The sequence below is a fragment of the Meriones unguiculatus genome, chromosome 7 (assembly GCF_030254825.1).
Source record: "Meriones unguiculatus strain TT.TT164.6M chromosome 7, Bangor_MerUng_6.1, whole genome shotgun sequence".
NCBI classification, from domain to species: domain Eukaryota; kingdom Metazoa; phylum Chordata; class Mammalia; order Rodentia; family Muridae; genus Meriones; species Meriones unguiculatus.
In genome coordinates, this window is record NC_083355.1 from 107,169,840 (window position 1) to 107,189,356 (window position 19,517).

At 38.3% G+C, this 19,517-nt stretch overlaps 1 protein-coding gene across 1 annotated transcript in view; it reads right to left on the reverse strand.

The window, feature by feature from the left end:
- Tc2n (tandem C2 domains, nuclear) overlaps nucleotides 1–13,923 on the reverse strand; it is a 52,876-nt gene extending 38,953 nt beyond the window's left edge. The window contains exons 1-3 of the mRNA XM_060388057.1: nucleotides 13,799–13,923; nucleotides 3,502–3,617; nucleotides 673–903 (exon numbers count right to left, since the gene is read on the reverse strand). Of these exons, the coding sequence (XP_060244040.1) occupies nucleotides 673–903; nucleotides 3,502–3,568 (298 nt within the window). The 5' untranslated portion in view covers nucleotides 3,569–3,617; nucleotides 13,799–13,923. The remainder of the gene's footprint in view (nucleotides 1–672; nucleotides 904–3,501; nucleotides 3,618–13,798) is intronic.
- Nucleotides 13,924–19,517: the final 5,594 nt, after the last annotated feature.

Here is a 19,517-nt window from a genome sequence, read left to right on the forward strand (position 1 = left end):
TATAGCCTGAGAATGAAGGAAGGGAGTAAAGGAGAAGAGCAGAGAGGAGAAGGCAGAAAAACAAGACAAGCGAGAAGAAAGAAACAGAAAGACTGTATGACTGTTTCCTATGTCTTACTGTACCAAATTGTAGAAAATAGTAGATAAATTATTTCTGTTTCAGTGCTTACTGATTAAATTCTTTTACTTTTTTCTTTCCAGGTGAATAAAAGATAACATGACTATTTTAAAAGTCAAACTGAAGGAGCTGGAGGTACAGCTCAATAGGTAAAAGCACTTGCTGCTCTTCCAGGGCCTCAAGCTCAGTTCCCAGCACCCATACCGAGCAGCATACAACCACTTGTAGCTCTGGCTCCAGGAGAGCTCGTACTCTCTTCAAAAATATGTAGTATGCACAGACAAACATATACACATATAAACAAAAACATGTCATTTTAAAGTCAAACTATATATAAATGTGCCATGCTATACTGTGATCAGCTTCTACAACAGGACATTTCAAAAACACTATTTATTAAGCTGTTCTACATAAAGAACTTATAAAACTCAAAATATAAATATTTGCATAAATTTTATGTGAAAGCTAAGTTTAAAAGAAAAAAGCAAAATAACCCCATTAATAGGTTTTAGTAGTCCATGTTGACTTTTAAACCTCGATAGTTTGTTGTTTACCTTCCAGTTCATCCAGATGTGAAGGAGTTCCTTGTGTCCTGGGCTGAATATAAGATAATTTAAACCTGGGCACCACAAATGGTACTTCTTTACCATCACATGGTAATTTGGAAAGCAAATAATCCTCACCACAGCCAACTTGGGGCTTAACTGAAACAGAAGTCAATGGAGGTACACAGATGGTATTCTGGCTATTTGAGATGGATGGTTTAAAGTCTCTTTCCACAGAAACTGTGTTCACAAGAAGAAAAATCAGAAAGAAATCACAATTATGAATATAGATTATCTGTAATACTTTAAACCCAGAATGGCTGGTACTTTTCAAATCATTTTATTTCTTATTTTTATTATATTTTATTGTTTTACTTTGAGACAAGGTCTTACTATGTACACTCAGATGGCCTGGAATTTGCTTTGTAGACTACACTTGCCTAGAATTCACAGAGATCTCCTAGCTTCTGTTGCTTGCTTCTGAATCTTGAATGCTAGGGCTAACAGGATTGCCACCATGTCTGGCCTTTTAAAATAATTGTAGAAAAACATCCTCAGACAAACTATTATTGAGCTCTAGCAAGCACTCTGGAATCTACATTAATCTTGGCCAACGAAGATTTAGCCAATTAATATGTTATTGCCAAAGCACATTATCCTATTAGAATGTGAAAAGCAGTTCTTAAGAGTCATTTCTACAAGAGCTCATAGATGGAATGCAAGTTTATTTCACAGTTAAATTAATAATGTCCTCTAGTAAAAATCTAGTCATTTAAAAACTATAAACAAAGCAACCCTTGTCACTATGGGTAAACCTGAGTCTCAAATATGTAAGTCAATTCTAAAAAGAAGCCAAAAGTCTTCAAGTCTACAAAACTCTCCACCAAATCACTAAATAAAATTCACACTGACTATTAATATACTGATATTAGCAATATCCCTACCTGAGCTTCTATAGACCATTTTATCTATTTTCTAAAATAGTATATACATAACCTAAGAGAGGGTGGAAAAGGACAGTTCATCTTTATATATGGTTAATATATGCAGAACGAATTAAAGTACCATTACTATAGTACAGGAATTTATGGAATGTTTTAATGTAAAAAAGAAACTTTTTGCTATAGACTGAATAGTGGTTTAAGTATATCCCAGTGTGTTGACATTTAACCCCTACTGTAAGGATATTAACCCATAATCATCATTGTAAGGAAAGTAAAACCCTCTATGGAAACTTAAACAAACTCATGCTTAGATGTGGGGTCTTTGGGATTAGTTTACTTTGGGTGGGTAGAAAATCCATGGTTGAATGCTGGTGGGTTTGTAGGAGATAAATTATATGTGTTCATTCCCTATTTTTCTATTAAGTGATGCTCTGCACTACCTTGCCAGAAACAACAACAACAAAACACCTTTGATCTTCAGGACTGTGAGTCAAAATAAACCTCTTCTCCAGTCTGTAATAAGCAGAGGTTCTGTGTTACTGGCATCATAAAATGGACTAATAAAATTTCATATCCAAATATATACTAAGAAGCTCTATCCTACAAGAAATTTAAAATAAGAGCCAGATAAAAATAAAGTTCTAATCTTAACACTGAAGAAATAAGTAACTATATAATATAACAGAAAATAACTAATCTAGGAATTCTTCATAAATGTGGGTCTTGATAAAAGTTACGTTTCTTTTTATCATTATTATTTTATATTAATTATATTCACTTTGTATCCCAGCTGTAGCCCTTTCCCTCATTCCCTTCCAGTCCTACCCTCCCACCCTCATCTCCTCCCATGCCCCTCTCCAAGTCCACTGATAGGGGAGGTCCTCCTGCCTTTCCATCTGACCCTAGCCTATCAGGTCTCATCAGGACTGGTTGCACTGTCCTCCTCTGTGGCCTGGTAAGGATGCTCCCTCATCAGGAGGAGGTGATCAAAGAGCCAGCCACTAAGTTCATGTCAGAGACTGCCCCTGTTCCCCTTACTAGAAAACCCACTTGGAGACTGAGCTGCCATGGTATACATCTGTGCAGGGGTTCTAGGTTATCTCCATGCATAGTCCTTGGTTAGAATATCAGTCTCAGAAAAGACCCCTGTGCCCAGATTTCTTGGCTCTATTGCTCTCCGCTCTCCTTGTGGAGTGCCTGTTCTTCAGTGATTATCTTAGGGTTTCTACTGCTGTGACAAAACACCATGACCAAATAAAATAAACTTAGAGAGGAAAGGGTTTATTTCAGTTTACGAAGTACAGTCCACCATGCAGGGAACTCAGGGCAGGAACTTGAGGTGGGGAACTAAAGCAGAAGCCATTGAGAAGTTCTGCTAACTGGTTTGCTGACCCTTATTTCTCTTATAGCACCAAGGACCACCATACCACCCATATTGAGCTACCACAGTGAGCAAACACAGTGATAATTTATTCACAAGATATTTTAATGTACTGTACATAAAGTGGAAGCTGTCTTTATTTGCATCAAAACATTTGTCAGTTTATTGTTTCCCAAGCACACTTCTTACCTCGACTATATCATTTCATTCACCTGTCTATGTCCAACTCTTAGATTTTCATACTCCTTCTTCCTACTGGCTTTCTAAATCCTATTCAGGCTCCCATGGCAAAGGCTACCTTCTTTATAGTGGCGTCCAGGGTTGTCTCATGATTTGAATTACTCAATCTCTCCACTATACTTCAGAGTCCCTGAGAGTTCGAGAATGACAATCTTGTATGCCTTCCCTTTTAGACTTCCCATCAAAGTCAGAAAACAGTCTTAATTTATTAAGATATTATAAAATGCCACAAAGAAGGCATTAAGTGTTTATCAAAATAAAAATAATACTTACACTTGTGGTTTTCTGTTTCACCATAGAAACATCCTCTACAGCAACTCTTTAAAAATTCTGCTGCCATTACATTCAATTTCTAATAATTAGAAAACTTCAGTTTTAATGTCAACCTACTGGTAAAAGAGAATGCATAAAATCATCATGGTTAGTGCTACTGGTTATCACTAAACAAATCACACTATATCTTTCTGATCTATATTAAGGGCTCTAAAGAAAAGTATTTAAAAGATACATTTTTATACTTCTATATGATTTTATACAACACAGGGTCTTCATGATTTATCAGAAAAGCAGACTTAATTAAATCAACAATTTCAATGTTACAATTTGAAAAAGAAAATCTCCCTTTTCAAAATTCTCTTACATCTGATACATCTAGGTTTATGTCCAAGCAAAACTTGAAAGCAAATATGGCTGTCATAAAAGGTATGGCAGAAAAATTTCACTTCCTCTACATCAATCATTTTGATATCCAAAATCCTTTGTAATTGGAGCTTGATAAGCAAATCTATAAATTTCATAAATTTAATTTTGTACATTATCTTAATCCTAGAATTAAACTAACAGGAAAAATATACAATATAATCTTAAATATTGTATCATTCACATAAACACACCCAGAGATAGGAAGGAGAGCAAGCACACAAATAAGATATATTGCAATGGATTATTTATTAAATTGATCAGGAACTTTTGGTCCAATTTTCTACCCTGAATCAATGTGTTTGTTCCAAAGAACTCTCTTCATTTACACCTTACTTAAATTCTATACATTTATGTGGAAAATTTAAACATACACAAGAGAACCTACAATAACAAAATCACCCATATTAAACAATTTTCAACTTATGGTGAATCTTATTTCATCTCTACCTCTCACTTGCCCTATACTTTTGGCTTACTTTAAGATAAATGTCAAAAATATAATTTAATCTAAAATACTTCTTAAATAGTAATGATTAAAAGATATGACAGAAGTCCTTGGTAATTAATTTTTGAGAGGCTCTCACTGGCTGAAGTATTAAAACATCTGAAATAAATTATAAATGTAACATTTCTAAACGGTACTTTTTTAAAATAATAGCATTATCACATACAAAAATTTAACATCAACATGACAAAAAGTAATATACTTCGTATCTAGTTCACCTATGGTTTCTATTTCATAAGAGCTGTTTAGTTGAATTCAAGATAAAATTAAATTCTTGTACCTTTTGCTATTACAAATAGTACCGCTAGTTCTGTGTACATATATTACTCAGCTCTTTCTCAGTATATATCTGTAAGATATAGGACTACTGGTTAAAAAGTACATATGTAATTCTGCTTTTAGTGCTAAAATTTCTGAATTGCGGTCATTTCATATTCACAACAAAAGTATATAAAATCACATTTGTTGCTAACAAAATGTTCAAATGCTGCACTTTTGTTGGTGTGAGGGGAAAGCAATGATTGCCCTTTGATGTTTTAAATTTTTAACTGTTATTTTTTAATATTATTACAAATTATGTTGGGAAGGGCTGGAGAGATGGTGCTTAGTGGTTTAGAACACTGGCTGCACCTGAGGCCATGTTGATGTTTTTGACCTGTGCTGCCGCCAAGGGCTGTCTATGATGGTGTCCATGGACAGTGCTGCAGCAGAGAACCATGTTGATGTCCATGGTCTGTACTGCCGTTGTACCATGACAATGTCTGTGGCATGTATTATTGCCAGAGATCATGTGGAAGTCCATGATCCAAGCTCCTTTGGCAGCAGAGCGCAAGGAAGCCACTTTTGCCATGGTATCAATGACTGCAGATTCACAGCTGGGGAAAAAGAGGCATAGAAATCCTATATGATATAGAAATCCTACCGCTCCACCACCCCCACAAAACTAACAGCCTAGACATAAGGTCATAGAACTCTGAATAAATTGTCATAAGGATGCTGAAGAGTAGCTCTCCACAATTGATGGCTTCTGGCGGGAGTGCAGGTGGGGAAGGACTTGGTTTTCTTTAAGGCACTGTGAGTTTGACCATGCTCCAGTGAGAATATGAACAACACAAATTGAACTTTCTTCTTCTCCTTCTCTTTTTCTTTCTTCTCCTCCTTTTCCTCCTCATTCTTTTTTGGAGAGGTTTGGAGGGTGAACCTGGGAGAACTGAGAAGTGAGTATGATCGGGGTTCATGTTGTGAAATTCCCAAATAACCGATAAAAATATTATGAAAAGGAGGGGAAAAAAACTCGCTGGCTCTTTCAGAAGACTAGCATTTAATTCCCAAAACTCACATGGCAGATAACAACAGTCTGTAACTCTGACGCCCTCTTCTGCCTCTGCTGGCACCACACTCACAAGGTATACATACATACATGCAGGCAAACACCAACACATAAAATGAAAATAAATCTTTAAAATATGCTTGGTATCATTTTACAATAAGCCAAAATTGTAGCTATTTACATTATCTGTGTTTATAAGTTGCCATTTATCTTTTAGAAGTTGTTTGTGTATTTCAGAGATTGACTCATGTCCATCATATAAATGGAAAACATTCTTTTAACCTGTCATTTGCTTCCTGATTTGATTACTATGTTCTCCATTATAAAAAAAGCTTGCATAGGCTTAGGATGTGGCTCAGTGGCAGAGAACTTACCTGGCATGTACAAAGTCCTACATTTGACCCTCAGTGCAAAACGCCAAATATGAATATATATGTATATATATCACATACATATATACAAATTATCTGTTGTCTAAAATGCTTGATATCAGAGTGTTTCAGATTTTGAAGTTTCCAAGATTTACACATATATAATGAGATATCTAGAGAAGAAACCAGATCTAAGTATGAAATTTATTTTTTATATACATCTTACATATCCAAAAGTAATTTTGTACAGAAAACAAAGTTTTATCATGTTTATAGCATTATATTACCACTGAGATTTTAGATCCTGGAGCAGTTTGGATATATAAACATATTTACATATACATACCTACAAATATAATTATATCTATGTTTCATTTTTACAGGTAGACTAAGTCATAGCAAAATTTCTCCATCTCCATGGGTCATAAGTAATTTGCCCATATTTTCTTCAAATTATTTTAATTAGTATGTCAATTTTTTGTGTGGAATCCTGGTATGAAAAATGTGTCCAAACCTATTTTTTCCAAGTTGATTATTCCAGTACCACAAGCACCGCATATTCAAAATTCCATGTGCTCACTTCAGCAGCACACACATTAAAATCAGAGTGTAGAAGTTTTGGTGTCTTTTAAAACTCAGTTATATCAACGTGTTTTCGTTTTAATCCCAGGTGTGGGATATGGGGCTGCTTTAGACTGTCCACTGCAGCAAACTATTTGCCTTGTGCAGGCTGAGAGGGGCATGATCTTTGCCAGCTGTGGATAGTTTAATTCTGAGGACTCTGAGAGTGTATAAATGCCGAGTGCAGAGGGGAGGGGGCAGGGTGAGAAAGAAGAAAGCAGCTGCTGCTTCCGCGCTGCTACTCCTGGTTGCTGCTGTTGTGGTTACAGGAAGAGAAGTTAGAAATCTCTTGAAATGAAGATTGGACTTGCCCCAAGGAACCCAACGACCCTAACCAGCAAGAAGTAGCTAAAGAAACTTATGACTCCTCTCCCCACTAACTTTCTTTCTCTCCTACCTGTGTTGGAGTGTTGGAAGGAATAAGAGTTGGAAGGGAGGTAGAAGCAAAGAAACCCAAATAAAATACATAAAAACACATGCCTACACTAGAGTGATACGGAGATCATCAGGATGGCCCTTATGTAGAAACAATATGTAAACTGGTGAAGCATTCCATATTTTTACCTTCATACTGGGAACTCACACATACATGCACACAATTGCGAAATAATAAATAGAAATACAAATTTACTTTCTCTACTGCCATTACAATGTTCCCTTTAAAATACTAAATTTCCATGTGTAAATTAGGTATGCTTCTATATTTTCTATTCTCTTCCATTGGCCAATGTATTCCTGTATCAATACCATGTGATTTTAGTTTTGCAGGATTACAATGCATAGCAAGACTAGCTATATTACTGCTCTTCACTTTCAGCTTTTACTTAGCTATTCATGCTTATCTGATCTTACCAATTACCTTTGCAGTATGGTCTAGCTCTAAGAAAAAAAAATATGATGACATTTTCATTGAAAACATAGTAAACTCCTATTTTATAATATTTGACATCTTTAAAAATGTCAAGCAATTTGTAATTACTTACTTGATTATTTTAAATTCATGTTTTGACAACTAACCAAATCCAAACAGACAAAGAATTTAGTATTTCTCCAAGGTAACAAGTATGTAATATGAAAACATGAAATGTAAATATGAAAAAAGAATCAACTTCAATGACTACAAGGAAAATACAATAAAATATCACTTTACAAACAGTAATTGAAAATACACATAAAATATATGAAGAAAAACTGGACCCATCACACATTGCTGCTAAGAATGTAAGATGGTGTAGATGCTTTGTTTTTAAAAAAAAATACCATGGTATTCCTCAAAAACTTCACTAAAAGTTACCATATGACCCATAAATTCCATTTCTGGTCTACTATACCTATGAAAATGAAAACCATACTTTCATGCAAAAAACTTGACCAAAAAGGTTCACAGGGACCTTACTCAGAAGAGTAAAGAAATAGAAACAATCAACCATCCACCAGTGAAAAGATAAAATTTATCTTTTATTTTATATCTATAGACATATATTTGCCTATGCAGTGGGTCTTATTCAACAACAACAAAAAAAATGAAGTACAAGTTCATATCATATCATGCCATATCATGGATAAACCCTGTAAATAATATGCTAAAAGAAGTAAGACATGAAGATCACACTATGCGATTGATTCTATTCATAGGCAAATACAGAGAACACAAGATAAAACAAGTGGTTGTCAGAAAGCTGCAGGAGAGAAAATAGTAACTTACTATTATATACTTGGCTACAAATTTCCTTTTAGGGAAGAGGTTCTCAACCTGTGAGTCACTTTGGGGATCACATATCATATCCTGTATATCAGATATTTACATTATGACTCATAACAGTAGCAAATTTTCAGTTATCAAGTAGCAACAAAATAATTCTTGGTTGGGGGTCACCACAACATGTGGAACTGTAGCAAAGGGACTCAGGTTGCGAACCATTATTTTAGGGGAACCACAAGATTGTTCCTGAATGATATACTTTAACAGGGTGAATTTAATTTAAAAGATATCTCTTTTTTAAGTTTACCAAAGATAACCGCTGCCCCACACCCCTACACCCCACCCACCCTCCGTCGGTTTATTTGGTCACAACTTGTCAAAGACAGGCTTTTCTCTTCTTTCTATTTTAGTTAGCCTTATGGCAACCTTCTTTGCTGTGTCTCATTTTGTTTCTTGAAAGAAAGAGTAATTTTTCACTCCTTTCTCAACAAATCAGCCTTTGGGATCTTAGAAGTACGGGCAGAAGCTCTCAGCTTATCTTCAAGGTGCTCTGGATGAATTCCAAGTGTTCTCAGCACTACAAATACCTCAAGTATTTCATAGCCATCAAGTTCCCCTAGTTAAGAAACTACCCTTCAAGCAAAGAGAATTTAAGAGCTCCTTTGTCTCGGTTCTCCAGCATCCTTTTAGTTTTTGACATGTTAATTTCTATTCTTAGGATACAGCATCCTTAGTTTCTTTCTGTATAAAATTTGCTCCAAATTACAACTTACTATGTTTCCAAAATAAAGTCCCATATTTACTTTTTGACTTAAAATTAGCTCTGGTGATATATGACAAGATTTACAACGATGTGGTTTACATTAGAGCACCTTCAGGGTTTTTGTTTGTCACCTAAGGTGATTACAGTACTTGTTCAAAAATAAAGCAGTACATTATAAAAAGTAAGAAGTTTACTTCTGAAAGAGAAATGGAAAAATAAAATAACTCAAGAAGTACAATTTTACCAGAAAAATGGACTACTGTCAAGATTCTTTCTACAACTAAAGCAAGATTATAAAGTAAGCAGATATAAACAGTTCAAAGAAACAATAATTTTAAAAACACATTCACAAATACACAGAGACATGCCAGGGATCACTAAGATGAAAATTACAGCATTCAATCAATACCCATATGGGAAAAAAGAAACAAAGCTGTACCCCCCACTTCACATACACACAAGAAAATGATTACACATAGGTTAAGGCTATAAATATAAGAGGATTTTTCCCTTCTTGTGGTACTGAGGATGAAACCCATGGTTTTGCACTTGCTTAGCAAGCACTCTACCACTAAGCAATAACCCTAGCTCTGGTTTTTTGAGGCAAGGTCTTGCTACTCGGTAGTTTAGGCTGACCTTTAAGTAGTTATGTAGCCTTGCTGGCTTCCTGCTTTGGGCTCCTAAGTATGGTAGTATTTTTCAAAATTAGCTTATTTATGGTGTGTGTGCATGAGGGCACACAAATGGCATTCTGCACTTCCAGAAGTCAAAGAACAACTTCTGGAGAGTTGGTTCTCTCCTTCCATCTTGTTTTGAGGAAGTAGCTCTCTTATTTCAGGCACTATTCTCTACTCCAGACTAGCTGGCCCATGAGTTACGGGCAGATTTTCATGTCTTTGCCTTTTATCTCACCACAGAAGTACTGGGAATATAAGCACATCAGCTTTCTACTTGTGCACCTTGTGTTCCAAGGATCAAAACTCAGATCATAAGATTTGCAAAGCAAGCATTTCACTCCCCAAACCATCTCCTTGGCCCTAATATCAGGTTTTAATAGACTATTTTCTTGTAGTTTTAGATGTTACAGAAAAATTGAGAGACAAACCTTGGAAAGGCAACATTTTACAGGTTCCAGCAGAAAACAAACGACTATATTTTTATAAGATGAAGGGAAAGATTAAACATTAAACAATACACCAAAAGTAGAAACCAAAAAAGAAAAAGACACAGCCAGCTATATTAAAATATAAGGTATGTTCTTCAAAAGCCACTACAAACTAAAAAGACAAGGTGTTTACTGAAAAAAAAATGCATGCATAACAGATAAAGGATCCATTTTAAAACAAAAGAACTTCTAGAAGAAGATAAAGAAAGAATATAAACAGACACTACATAAGAACTACATGAGGCTCAACATTATCAATAATTAAAGAAATGTAAAGTAAACCTCCCAAAGGGATTCTTTTTTTTTCTCACTAGATCATTAAAAGGAAATTTTCAGACAATTACAAATGTACAAATTTTTTACATGGTAATAAGAATAACGAGAACACTTACTTGTGATAGTGTAACTGATACAAGCACCACATAAAATAACTCAGTATTACCCAGCAAAAATAAAGACCCACAGTTCTACTCTAAGATTTTTAAAAGCAGGAAAATTCATATACATGGATATAAAGAATCATAGACTATAGGGCTATCACAAAACAGCTTTTAATGGCAAGAAATAAATAAATAAGGATGGCAATGTGCCCTAAACATCTATCAACAGGATTATGGGTAAACAGTGGAAAAGTCATATAATAGGATGATATACAGCATTAAAAAGCAAATGATCTATACATATGAATATGGAAGAATATCATAAATTTAAAGTGTTGAAGTCATAGAGCAGGATGTGGTCGTGAGCACCTATAATCCCTTCACTTGGAAGGCTGAGACGGGAGAATGGCAAGTTAGAGGCCAATCTGAGCAACACGATAACACTCTGTGTAAAAAATAAGTCACAGAAATCATACAGTATAATTTACTTTATATTGCACTTCAAAACAGACAAAACTAAACAATAAAAATTTTAGAAACACGTGTTCATGTAATAAAATTATAAAGAAAATCAAGAACAGTAAAAAATAAAATGCAAAGGACATCTTTAAATATGTCTCATTTTTTTAGTATATGAGTATTTGTATTCTTTAAATGCATAGAATACATTTAAAGATGTGTTTATAGATGTTTTTAATGTCATTTTGCATATATCAAATAATTTCTGTTATTAACAATAGTATAAAATATGAATAATTTATATTATTCATTTTATTTTATACTATAAAATAAAAGGTGATAATTCACAATCTTATCACCTTGATATAACTATAGTATTTAAAAAAAAATCATATCCAAATGTCATTTCTTCCTCTTTTTATTTACTTTCTTACTTTATCTATGTACGAAACTGTCCCAAAATAAATAGCACCTTTTTAAAATTTACAGTTAAATAAGTGATATATGAATATTTGGGGGTATTATCACAATCCAGTAAATTAATACATCCAACATTCCCAAAAGTTACACAATGCTCCCTTTTAATCCATCAGACTTACTTTCTTTCACTGTAACAATTTAATGTGTTTTTTGTCCTGTTAGTTTACATTTTCTAGAATTCTGTTGGCTAACTGCATACAGTTTATGCATGTTTCACCTTATTATCTACTGCCAGAGGGTTTCAAAATGATTACACCAAATTAAGTTCCCACCACCACAGGTGTCAGAGTTTCCTGTTCAATACTAGATAGTCAGACTTTCCCTTTGAACCAGCCTTTCCATACTCCTAAATAATATATTCATTAAAGTACTGAAGTTTAAAACAGAGCAACCACAAAACTTCCAATGGAGATCAAAGTGAGCCCATTATACAGAAATTTTAATCCAAGAGCATTTTCTTTAAATGCATAGTAAACCCAAGGCTTTAACTAATGTATGCAGGATTGTAATTTAATAAAAACAGCCAATTTCCACATAAGATATCCAGGAGAATCGTTAGAACATACTTGAAGAAGTCAAATGACTTCAAAGCAAGTTTGGAATAACAAAGTGCTGGACTTCAAGTGAAATACAGTCTGACACAGCTACTGGTTCTCAGCTTCACCATTTGAGAGGTGACAATGAATTTTAACAGAACACTATTCTATAGTCTTTATAGTCTTTCCAATTTCACAAGAACCTCCCCTCTCATAAGCACCGCTGCCACCATTCCTAATTTTTCTCAAAATATGCGTTCTACACTATTTTTACTTCTTTATCCTCTATTTACAACTCAAATCCATTCAAATTTGGCTTCTGCCCTACTGTTTTAGTTGGATTATGTTTGCTGAAGGCAAAGAGCCTCTCCATTAGTTACCCAAGTCAATAGGCACTTTATTTCCTGATCCATTTGACTCATGCCACTTGAAGACTTCGTTAAAACTCTCCTCTCCTTAGGAGTTCTTAAATTTCACTATCTCCTAGAATTTCTCATTTTTTTTCCTCAAAGCTCCTCAGTCTCCTTGGTTGTCCGTACCCATCACTGAAGTATTCATAATGCCCATGGTCTTCCTTTCTTCTGATTCTGTACTTACTTGAATGATCTTCTATACCCTTACATGATTTTTGAGTCTGGCTTTGGAAAAACCTAATACCAATAAATCTTGCTGCCGACTAGACAACTCTGCCAGATGCCCTAAAAGGATATTCAATCCGTTTTTCTCTCAACCTGAGTTAATATCTTCATCAATAAGTTCTATTCATGAATAGTTATAATTCAAATGAAGTAAAAATTCAAGATCTATTTAGATTTTCGTGAATGATGAGAAAACTGTTTCTCATCTAATTATTGGGACAAAAATGTTCATTAGCAACCCCTAAACTCACGTAAAAAAAAAAAAATTACAAAGGAGACGATAAAAAAAACATCTCCTCGAATCTCAGAGCCAAACAGTATCAACATTTCCTTCTAGAAATGGTTTTAACCAAGTTGAATATTAAGCAGGTAGGAGGAAGGGGGGGGCGTTGTAAATTCTGTTACAGTAAAAAAGGAAAAACTCAACACAACTGACTGCCTACCTTCCGTGAGGATCAAAGTATTTTTAATTACAAAAGCAAAACCTTGACGCGCTTCCTTTAAAGGAGTCTAAAGAAATCTGGCTTGGCATCTGTCGCGCAGCTTAACTCTTCTACCTACCTGTGTTGAAGGAAAATCAGGGTGGAGAAAAAGGAGGTGGAAATCCTCCCGCGGTGTGAAGGGAAGAGACAACCCGGGAAATGACATCCTCACAGCCTCGGGCCTCCCCTCGGCTGCTGAGAGCCGAACGCCCTGGGGCTCGCGGACGGGGGGCAGGCGTGGCTCAGGCCTCGCGGGGTCCCCCGCGCCCCGCTGCGGCCTGCGCCCCGCAGACGTCCAGAGGAGGCTCGGGATCGGCGGGCGGCGCACCCGACCCCCGCGACCCCCGACGGAAAGCTGCAGCGACGGAGCTCGGCCGGGCGCTCCGCAGGGACGCGCCCCGCCGCACCCCACAACCCCGCCCGGACGGAAGCGCACCTGAGCCCACGACAGCTCCCCGCCGACGTGTCGCGCGCCGCCTCGCGCCTTCAGCCACGGCTCTCCTGGCGCCGGCGCCCTCGCCGCACCCAGCGCGGAGGAGCCGGCCACCTGTAACTGACGGGGTGCTCCGACCTCGCCGGGGCTCACCTCCGCCCCGCCCCTCACGCCACGCCCCTCACGCCACGCCCCTCACGCCACGCCCCTCACGCCACGCCCCTCGCGCCCCCTCAGCCCAGGGCAGCTCCCTCAGGTGCCCCTTGAGACCTACCCTATTTCCAAGACAGCCCCGCCCCTCCCCAGGGAAACCCCGCCCCTGCTCTTCATTTACCGCTCGCGCCACGCCCCTCACGCCACGCCCCTCGCGCCCCCTCAGCCCAGGGCAGCTCCCTCAGGTGCCCCTTGAGACCTACCCTATTTCCAAGACAGCCCCGCCCCTCCCCAGGGAAACCCCGCCCCTGCTCTTCATTTACCGCTCGCTCCCGACCCCAGCTTCCCCGCCTCCCAATCTGGCCCCGCCCCCTGGAGAACCACACCCTCTTCATGCACACGCCCCTATCGCCTCAGCATTTCCTCCTCCCAGCATCGCCCCGCCCCTCGTCACGTCTGTCCCGCCCCTCAGGGTGGGAATTTCAGCACCCGCACCTTAAACAGTGGTGGAGCTCCTGTTTGTCTTGGCTTCCCAGCACCAGGCCTAACGCCTTCAACTGCTTACTCCTGAAAGATCTAACCCAGCCAGGCAGAGCCTCAAGTGTGCTGAGGGAGAAAAAGGAAAAAGGAAAAGTAAAGAGGGTATTGGCCTGATGAGCTCTGAATTAGGCCTCCCCTCCCAAAATATCAGTTCTTATTAGAGGTGTTTCCGTACCCTTTTGCTCAAAGCGGAGAAGTTGTGGTTTTATGACCTTCAATATTTTAAAGAGTTTAATTATAAGCTGAAAAGATGTCTCAGTGGCTCTCTTACAGAGGACCAGGCTTTGATTCCCAGCACCCAGGTTGCGGCTCACAACCGTCTGTAACTCCAGTTCCAGGATCCAGCTCCCTCTTCTGGCCTCTGTGGACAGACACACATGCAGGTGACTCCCATGCATGTAAAATAATAAAATAGACTTTTAAGTCTTACTCTATAAAATCTTTCAGTTTCAGTTCAAGGCACCGTCGTTGCCCTGTATCTTCTTCTGCCCTGCTAATATTCCCTGGAAGGGAAGATTAACTAATTGTCAGCTACGACACCATGTATCTCCCGATTTTATGGAGGAATCCCCTTTAACTTTGACAAAGAGTTGATTGGAATGCTGGGACAATTATCACACAAATTTACAGATTACCAAAATGTAAAGATTATATTTGTCCCTTTCAAAGTGAGTCGAGGAGAGGCTGGTTGTCCCAAGAATAGTACAGTTGAAGCGACAATATAATTGCTCCCCTTGAGAGTCACAGTACATATTAGCACCTTACTAACCTAAGAAACATGTTTTATCTTACTAATCTTACATTTCCAAAGTCATTCACAGAACTCTCTTCCTGAGAAACGTCTATTGCCATCCTTGGCCTTAATGCTTTACCCCACACACTTCAATGAACACTCTAGAGAGAGTACGAGAGCATTCACCTTCAAAAATGTACCGTCAATGTGCAGTCCTGCGCTATTTACACAAAGCTTTCAAGGGTCATCTTATATAGCCATCTTATTGGTCACCGCGATGTAGCTGAAAGTATTTTCATTTTACAGAGAAAATTACAGGTCAACCAGTTACTGGTTGTGTTTGTGTATGTATTTTAATCCTTAAAAAGAGTTACATCCTTGGATAGAAACTTTTAGATCCATGTGACAGTTGCAAAATTTTAAGGACAAGAGTAAAAGTTTATCTGGTTTTTTTTTTATACTCCCCGAAACACTTGATTTAATTCAAGATACAGACTTGTCACTCACACAGACTGAGCGTGATCGTGCATGAATGCTCAACAGGTAGCAACTGAACTGGGCTGAAGACTTGATGCCCCAACTGAACAAATTTAACATCTTCAATGATGCAAAAATTGCCCCTGAAATGGTTTATGTTTTCTCCCATAGTCCACCTGAAAACACATTCTTAGAAGCATCTATTCTGTGGATATGTAGAATTCTTGCAAAATCATGAATCACTTCCCTTGTTTCGTTTCATCCTTTTCCACTCACAAAGGTAAGATTGTATGGAGACGGAGGTTCTCAAACTTCCGTGCAGTCTCTTGTGTTTAAACTCTTCCCATAAAAGGGTTGATTATTATAACTTTGGGCGGGCATTTTGTTTACTCTTTAGTTATTACTGATCTTTTATTACTTGAGGGAAGCCTTCCAGGGGGGAGGGGAACAGATTTAGACAGAGATGGCACAGCTTTTGTTTGGATTTTATTATGTATCAATTATTTTATTCAATAGAGGCAAATCACATCAGCCCCCTTCCCAATCTCTATGCATTCTTTTTTTCATCTAACGCAGTTGATGAATGCCTTATTATTCAATCCAGGCCCATCCTTGCACCCTCATCCCTTACCATCTACTGCCATACATTTGACCTCCTAGAGGTCCCTAAATTGTCAAATTTGCATGTACCCTTCCGTTTACCTCTCTCTTATGGAAATCACCTAATAGACCCGTGATCATTACACTCATGTATCACTAGCCTGGCCAATGTGACCCTGGACTGAATCATGTCCTTTTTCAACAGTCCCACAACAGTTCCATCATTCCCCTGTCAAGGCACCCACAAAATATTAGTGATCACTGACTTCTTTTCTCTCTTCCCACTAAACTCATTCAAAGTGAACTACAAGTTGGCAGAAATTATGAATTACAACTCCACCTTCTGTGCAACATACCATAGCACTTGTCACATAGAATGCACAACTTCACAAATACAAATTATCATATAACTATAACAGGTATGATAGACAAACATCTGCTTCACCAAAAAAACTATTTATTCCCATTTACTTCTATGAGAGTAAATACAAGAGCTGAAGTCTACAGATTCACCCAATTGTTTACTTGTTCAGTGAACATTTTTAAGTGCTTACAGGATAACAGGTGTATCCTGGACAATTCAACATCATTGCAATTGCTTGCCAAATGTCAAGTCCCCTTCCTGGACACAAAACTAAACTATTCTGCCCATTCTCCTTGTATCTAGGTAACACCATGTGGCTAGTTCAATGGAATTTCAGCCAAAGTAATTTTCATTCTAGATCAAGGCAACTAAAACCACTCTCCTTCCCACTCCTTGACAACCTTGCAACATTACTGAGCATGCTGACACTAACAGTGCAATTGATGAGATAGGAGAGGGTTAAATCCTAAGACAGACTTCATGAAACTAAGATCTTCCCACCACCGACGAAACTTTAATTTGGCTATTATGTGAATGAAAACTAAACCTAGCAGTATCAAATCACTAATGTGTCTTTACTTGTCTTTACTATTCTGTGGGTTCTTCTTTTTCCCACCCTTTCTCCCCCTCACTTCACCCCATCACTAGATAGGAGAGAAAGAAGAATAGAGGGGAAAGAGAGACAGACAGAGAGATCCTTAAATCTAATTTCTTGTTTCTTCTTTGAGCACAACTACTAACAAACCACAGCCAATCACCCTAAATGACAAACACCCCCCCATTGTGGCCTTAGCATTTATAGACCCTCTGAAAAGTTCCTAGAATTCCAAACATCATACAATTGCAGAAACTATCTGCAGCCAGAGCATAAGGCAAATCATAGTCAGCTGCTATGGACAGTCCTAAGCAGCCCCATCTCCCCACACTTGGAATTAAAACAAAAGCACACTCTTACAGTAGTTTTGTGTTTTCTTTTTAAAGAAACCAAAATTACAGAATTCTTTGTACAAATATGTGCAGATTTTTTCTAGTAGCTAGCATTACTCTGATTCTCAATGTCAGGAATGATGATATATAGACTACCATAGAAAATCAGATTTCTGTCCTGCTCTAGACATTGTAGCAGAAACATGAATTATGGAAATGTATCCAAAAAAGTATTAATTTTTGTCTCAAGTACATAAAGAAAAGCCTTTGGGGATACAAGAGCTTTGCTGTTCTTTCTCAGATGGTCACCGATCACAACGCTGACATCTCCATCCCAAAGCAAGCAGTATATCACCATCTCTCTGAGACTTTCTCATGCATGTTGAAAGATTTCCCTGGGTGGGCTTCAGGGGCTCAAGTGTTATGGGAAGTCAAGTATATCCTCAGGAATAAAAGAAGATAAAAATTAGGAAGGAAGCTTTGAAGGGCTTTAAATATCTTATTAAATACTTTGCATATTAATTGGCAGGACACGTAATTGAATAAATGAGGGACTGTTGCTAGGAGCTGAGTTTCTTTTTCAATTTCTCCTGTTATCTCTCCTGCATCCCTGGATCACAATGAACTAGCATAACCTTGGGGAGATGAGTGACTACCAGTGTTCTGACCGTGACGGAGTCTCTTCTATCCGTGTCCCTCCCAATAAAACCTAGCAGACTTCTCCAGCACCACATCCTTTCCCCAAAACCCACAAACCAATGAAACTTTATAGCACTATAAGCGGGGAGTGTCGTGGAAGGCCTAATTTTAAAAAATAGTCAGTATGTAGGTGAGATGCAATCGTGCTGACAGAATCAAGGTCGTGACCCTGAATAAAAGAGGGCTTCCTGCCTGTATCATGATCACCTCATGGGCATGAGCAGATGGTTAAATAGGGTGTGAAAACATGGAGCAGGCCACATGAAACTTCCCAGGATTCCAGAGCAAAGGCTCTAGGCCTCCTGAGTACAGAAAAGAAAACTGTAAACCCCTACTTCAAGTAAACTCTGGGTAAATTACAAGAAATGACTCAACCAGAATTCTCTTCTCTAGAATCCATATGGACTGGCCAAAAATAAACCTACATCCCCCAAGACTTTTATCTTTGATCTTGTGGTTGTGAGATAGATTGGCCAAAATAAAGCTAGGTGTGGTAGCATATGCCTTTAATTCAAGCACTCAGAAGGCAGAGGCAGCTGGGTCTCTCTGTCAGTTCAGGGCCTACATAGCAATTTCCATGACAGCTACATAGAGAGACCCTGAAAAAAAAAAAAGAGTCAAAACTGGGAATTTGGTGAAGCTTTGGATGGTTCAAAGTGACAGATAGCTTCTAATCTCTGACAACCACCATGTCTAGATGGTAAAAGACATCTACAAAGAGGCTTGCAGGGTCTACCTTGTTCTTAATTCCAATGTTCAGCTCTTCTTTCTGACTTGTTGTGCTTTTGACCACCAGAGGGCCAGGGTCAGTCTGAAGAGTTTGACGGAAGCCCCCTGAGAAGTGACAGCTACCTATTACAGTTTATTCACTTTGTATAAGGGGCTGTGGTCCCCTGCCTCGTCTCCTCCCAATCCCAGCCCTCCCTCTTCTCCCCCATGCCCCTCCCCTAGTCCACTGATAGGGGAGGACCTCCTCCCCTTCTATCTACCCTAGCCTGTCAGGTCTCATCAAGATTGGCTGCATTGTCTTCCTCTGTGGCCTGGTAAGGCTGCTGCCTGCAGGGGAGGGGGATCAAAGAGCCAGCCACTGAATCCATGTCAGAGACAGACCCTGTTCCCCTTACTAGGCAACCCACTTGGAGACTGAGTCTATGGGCTACTTCTGAGGAGGGGTTTTAGGTCCTCTCCAACCATGGTCCTTGGTTGGGGTATTAGTTGCTGCAGGGGCC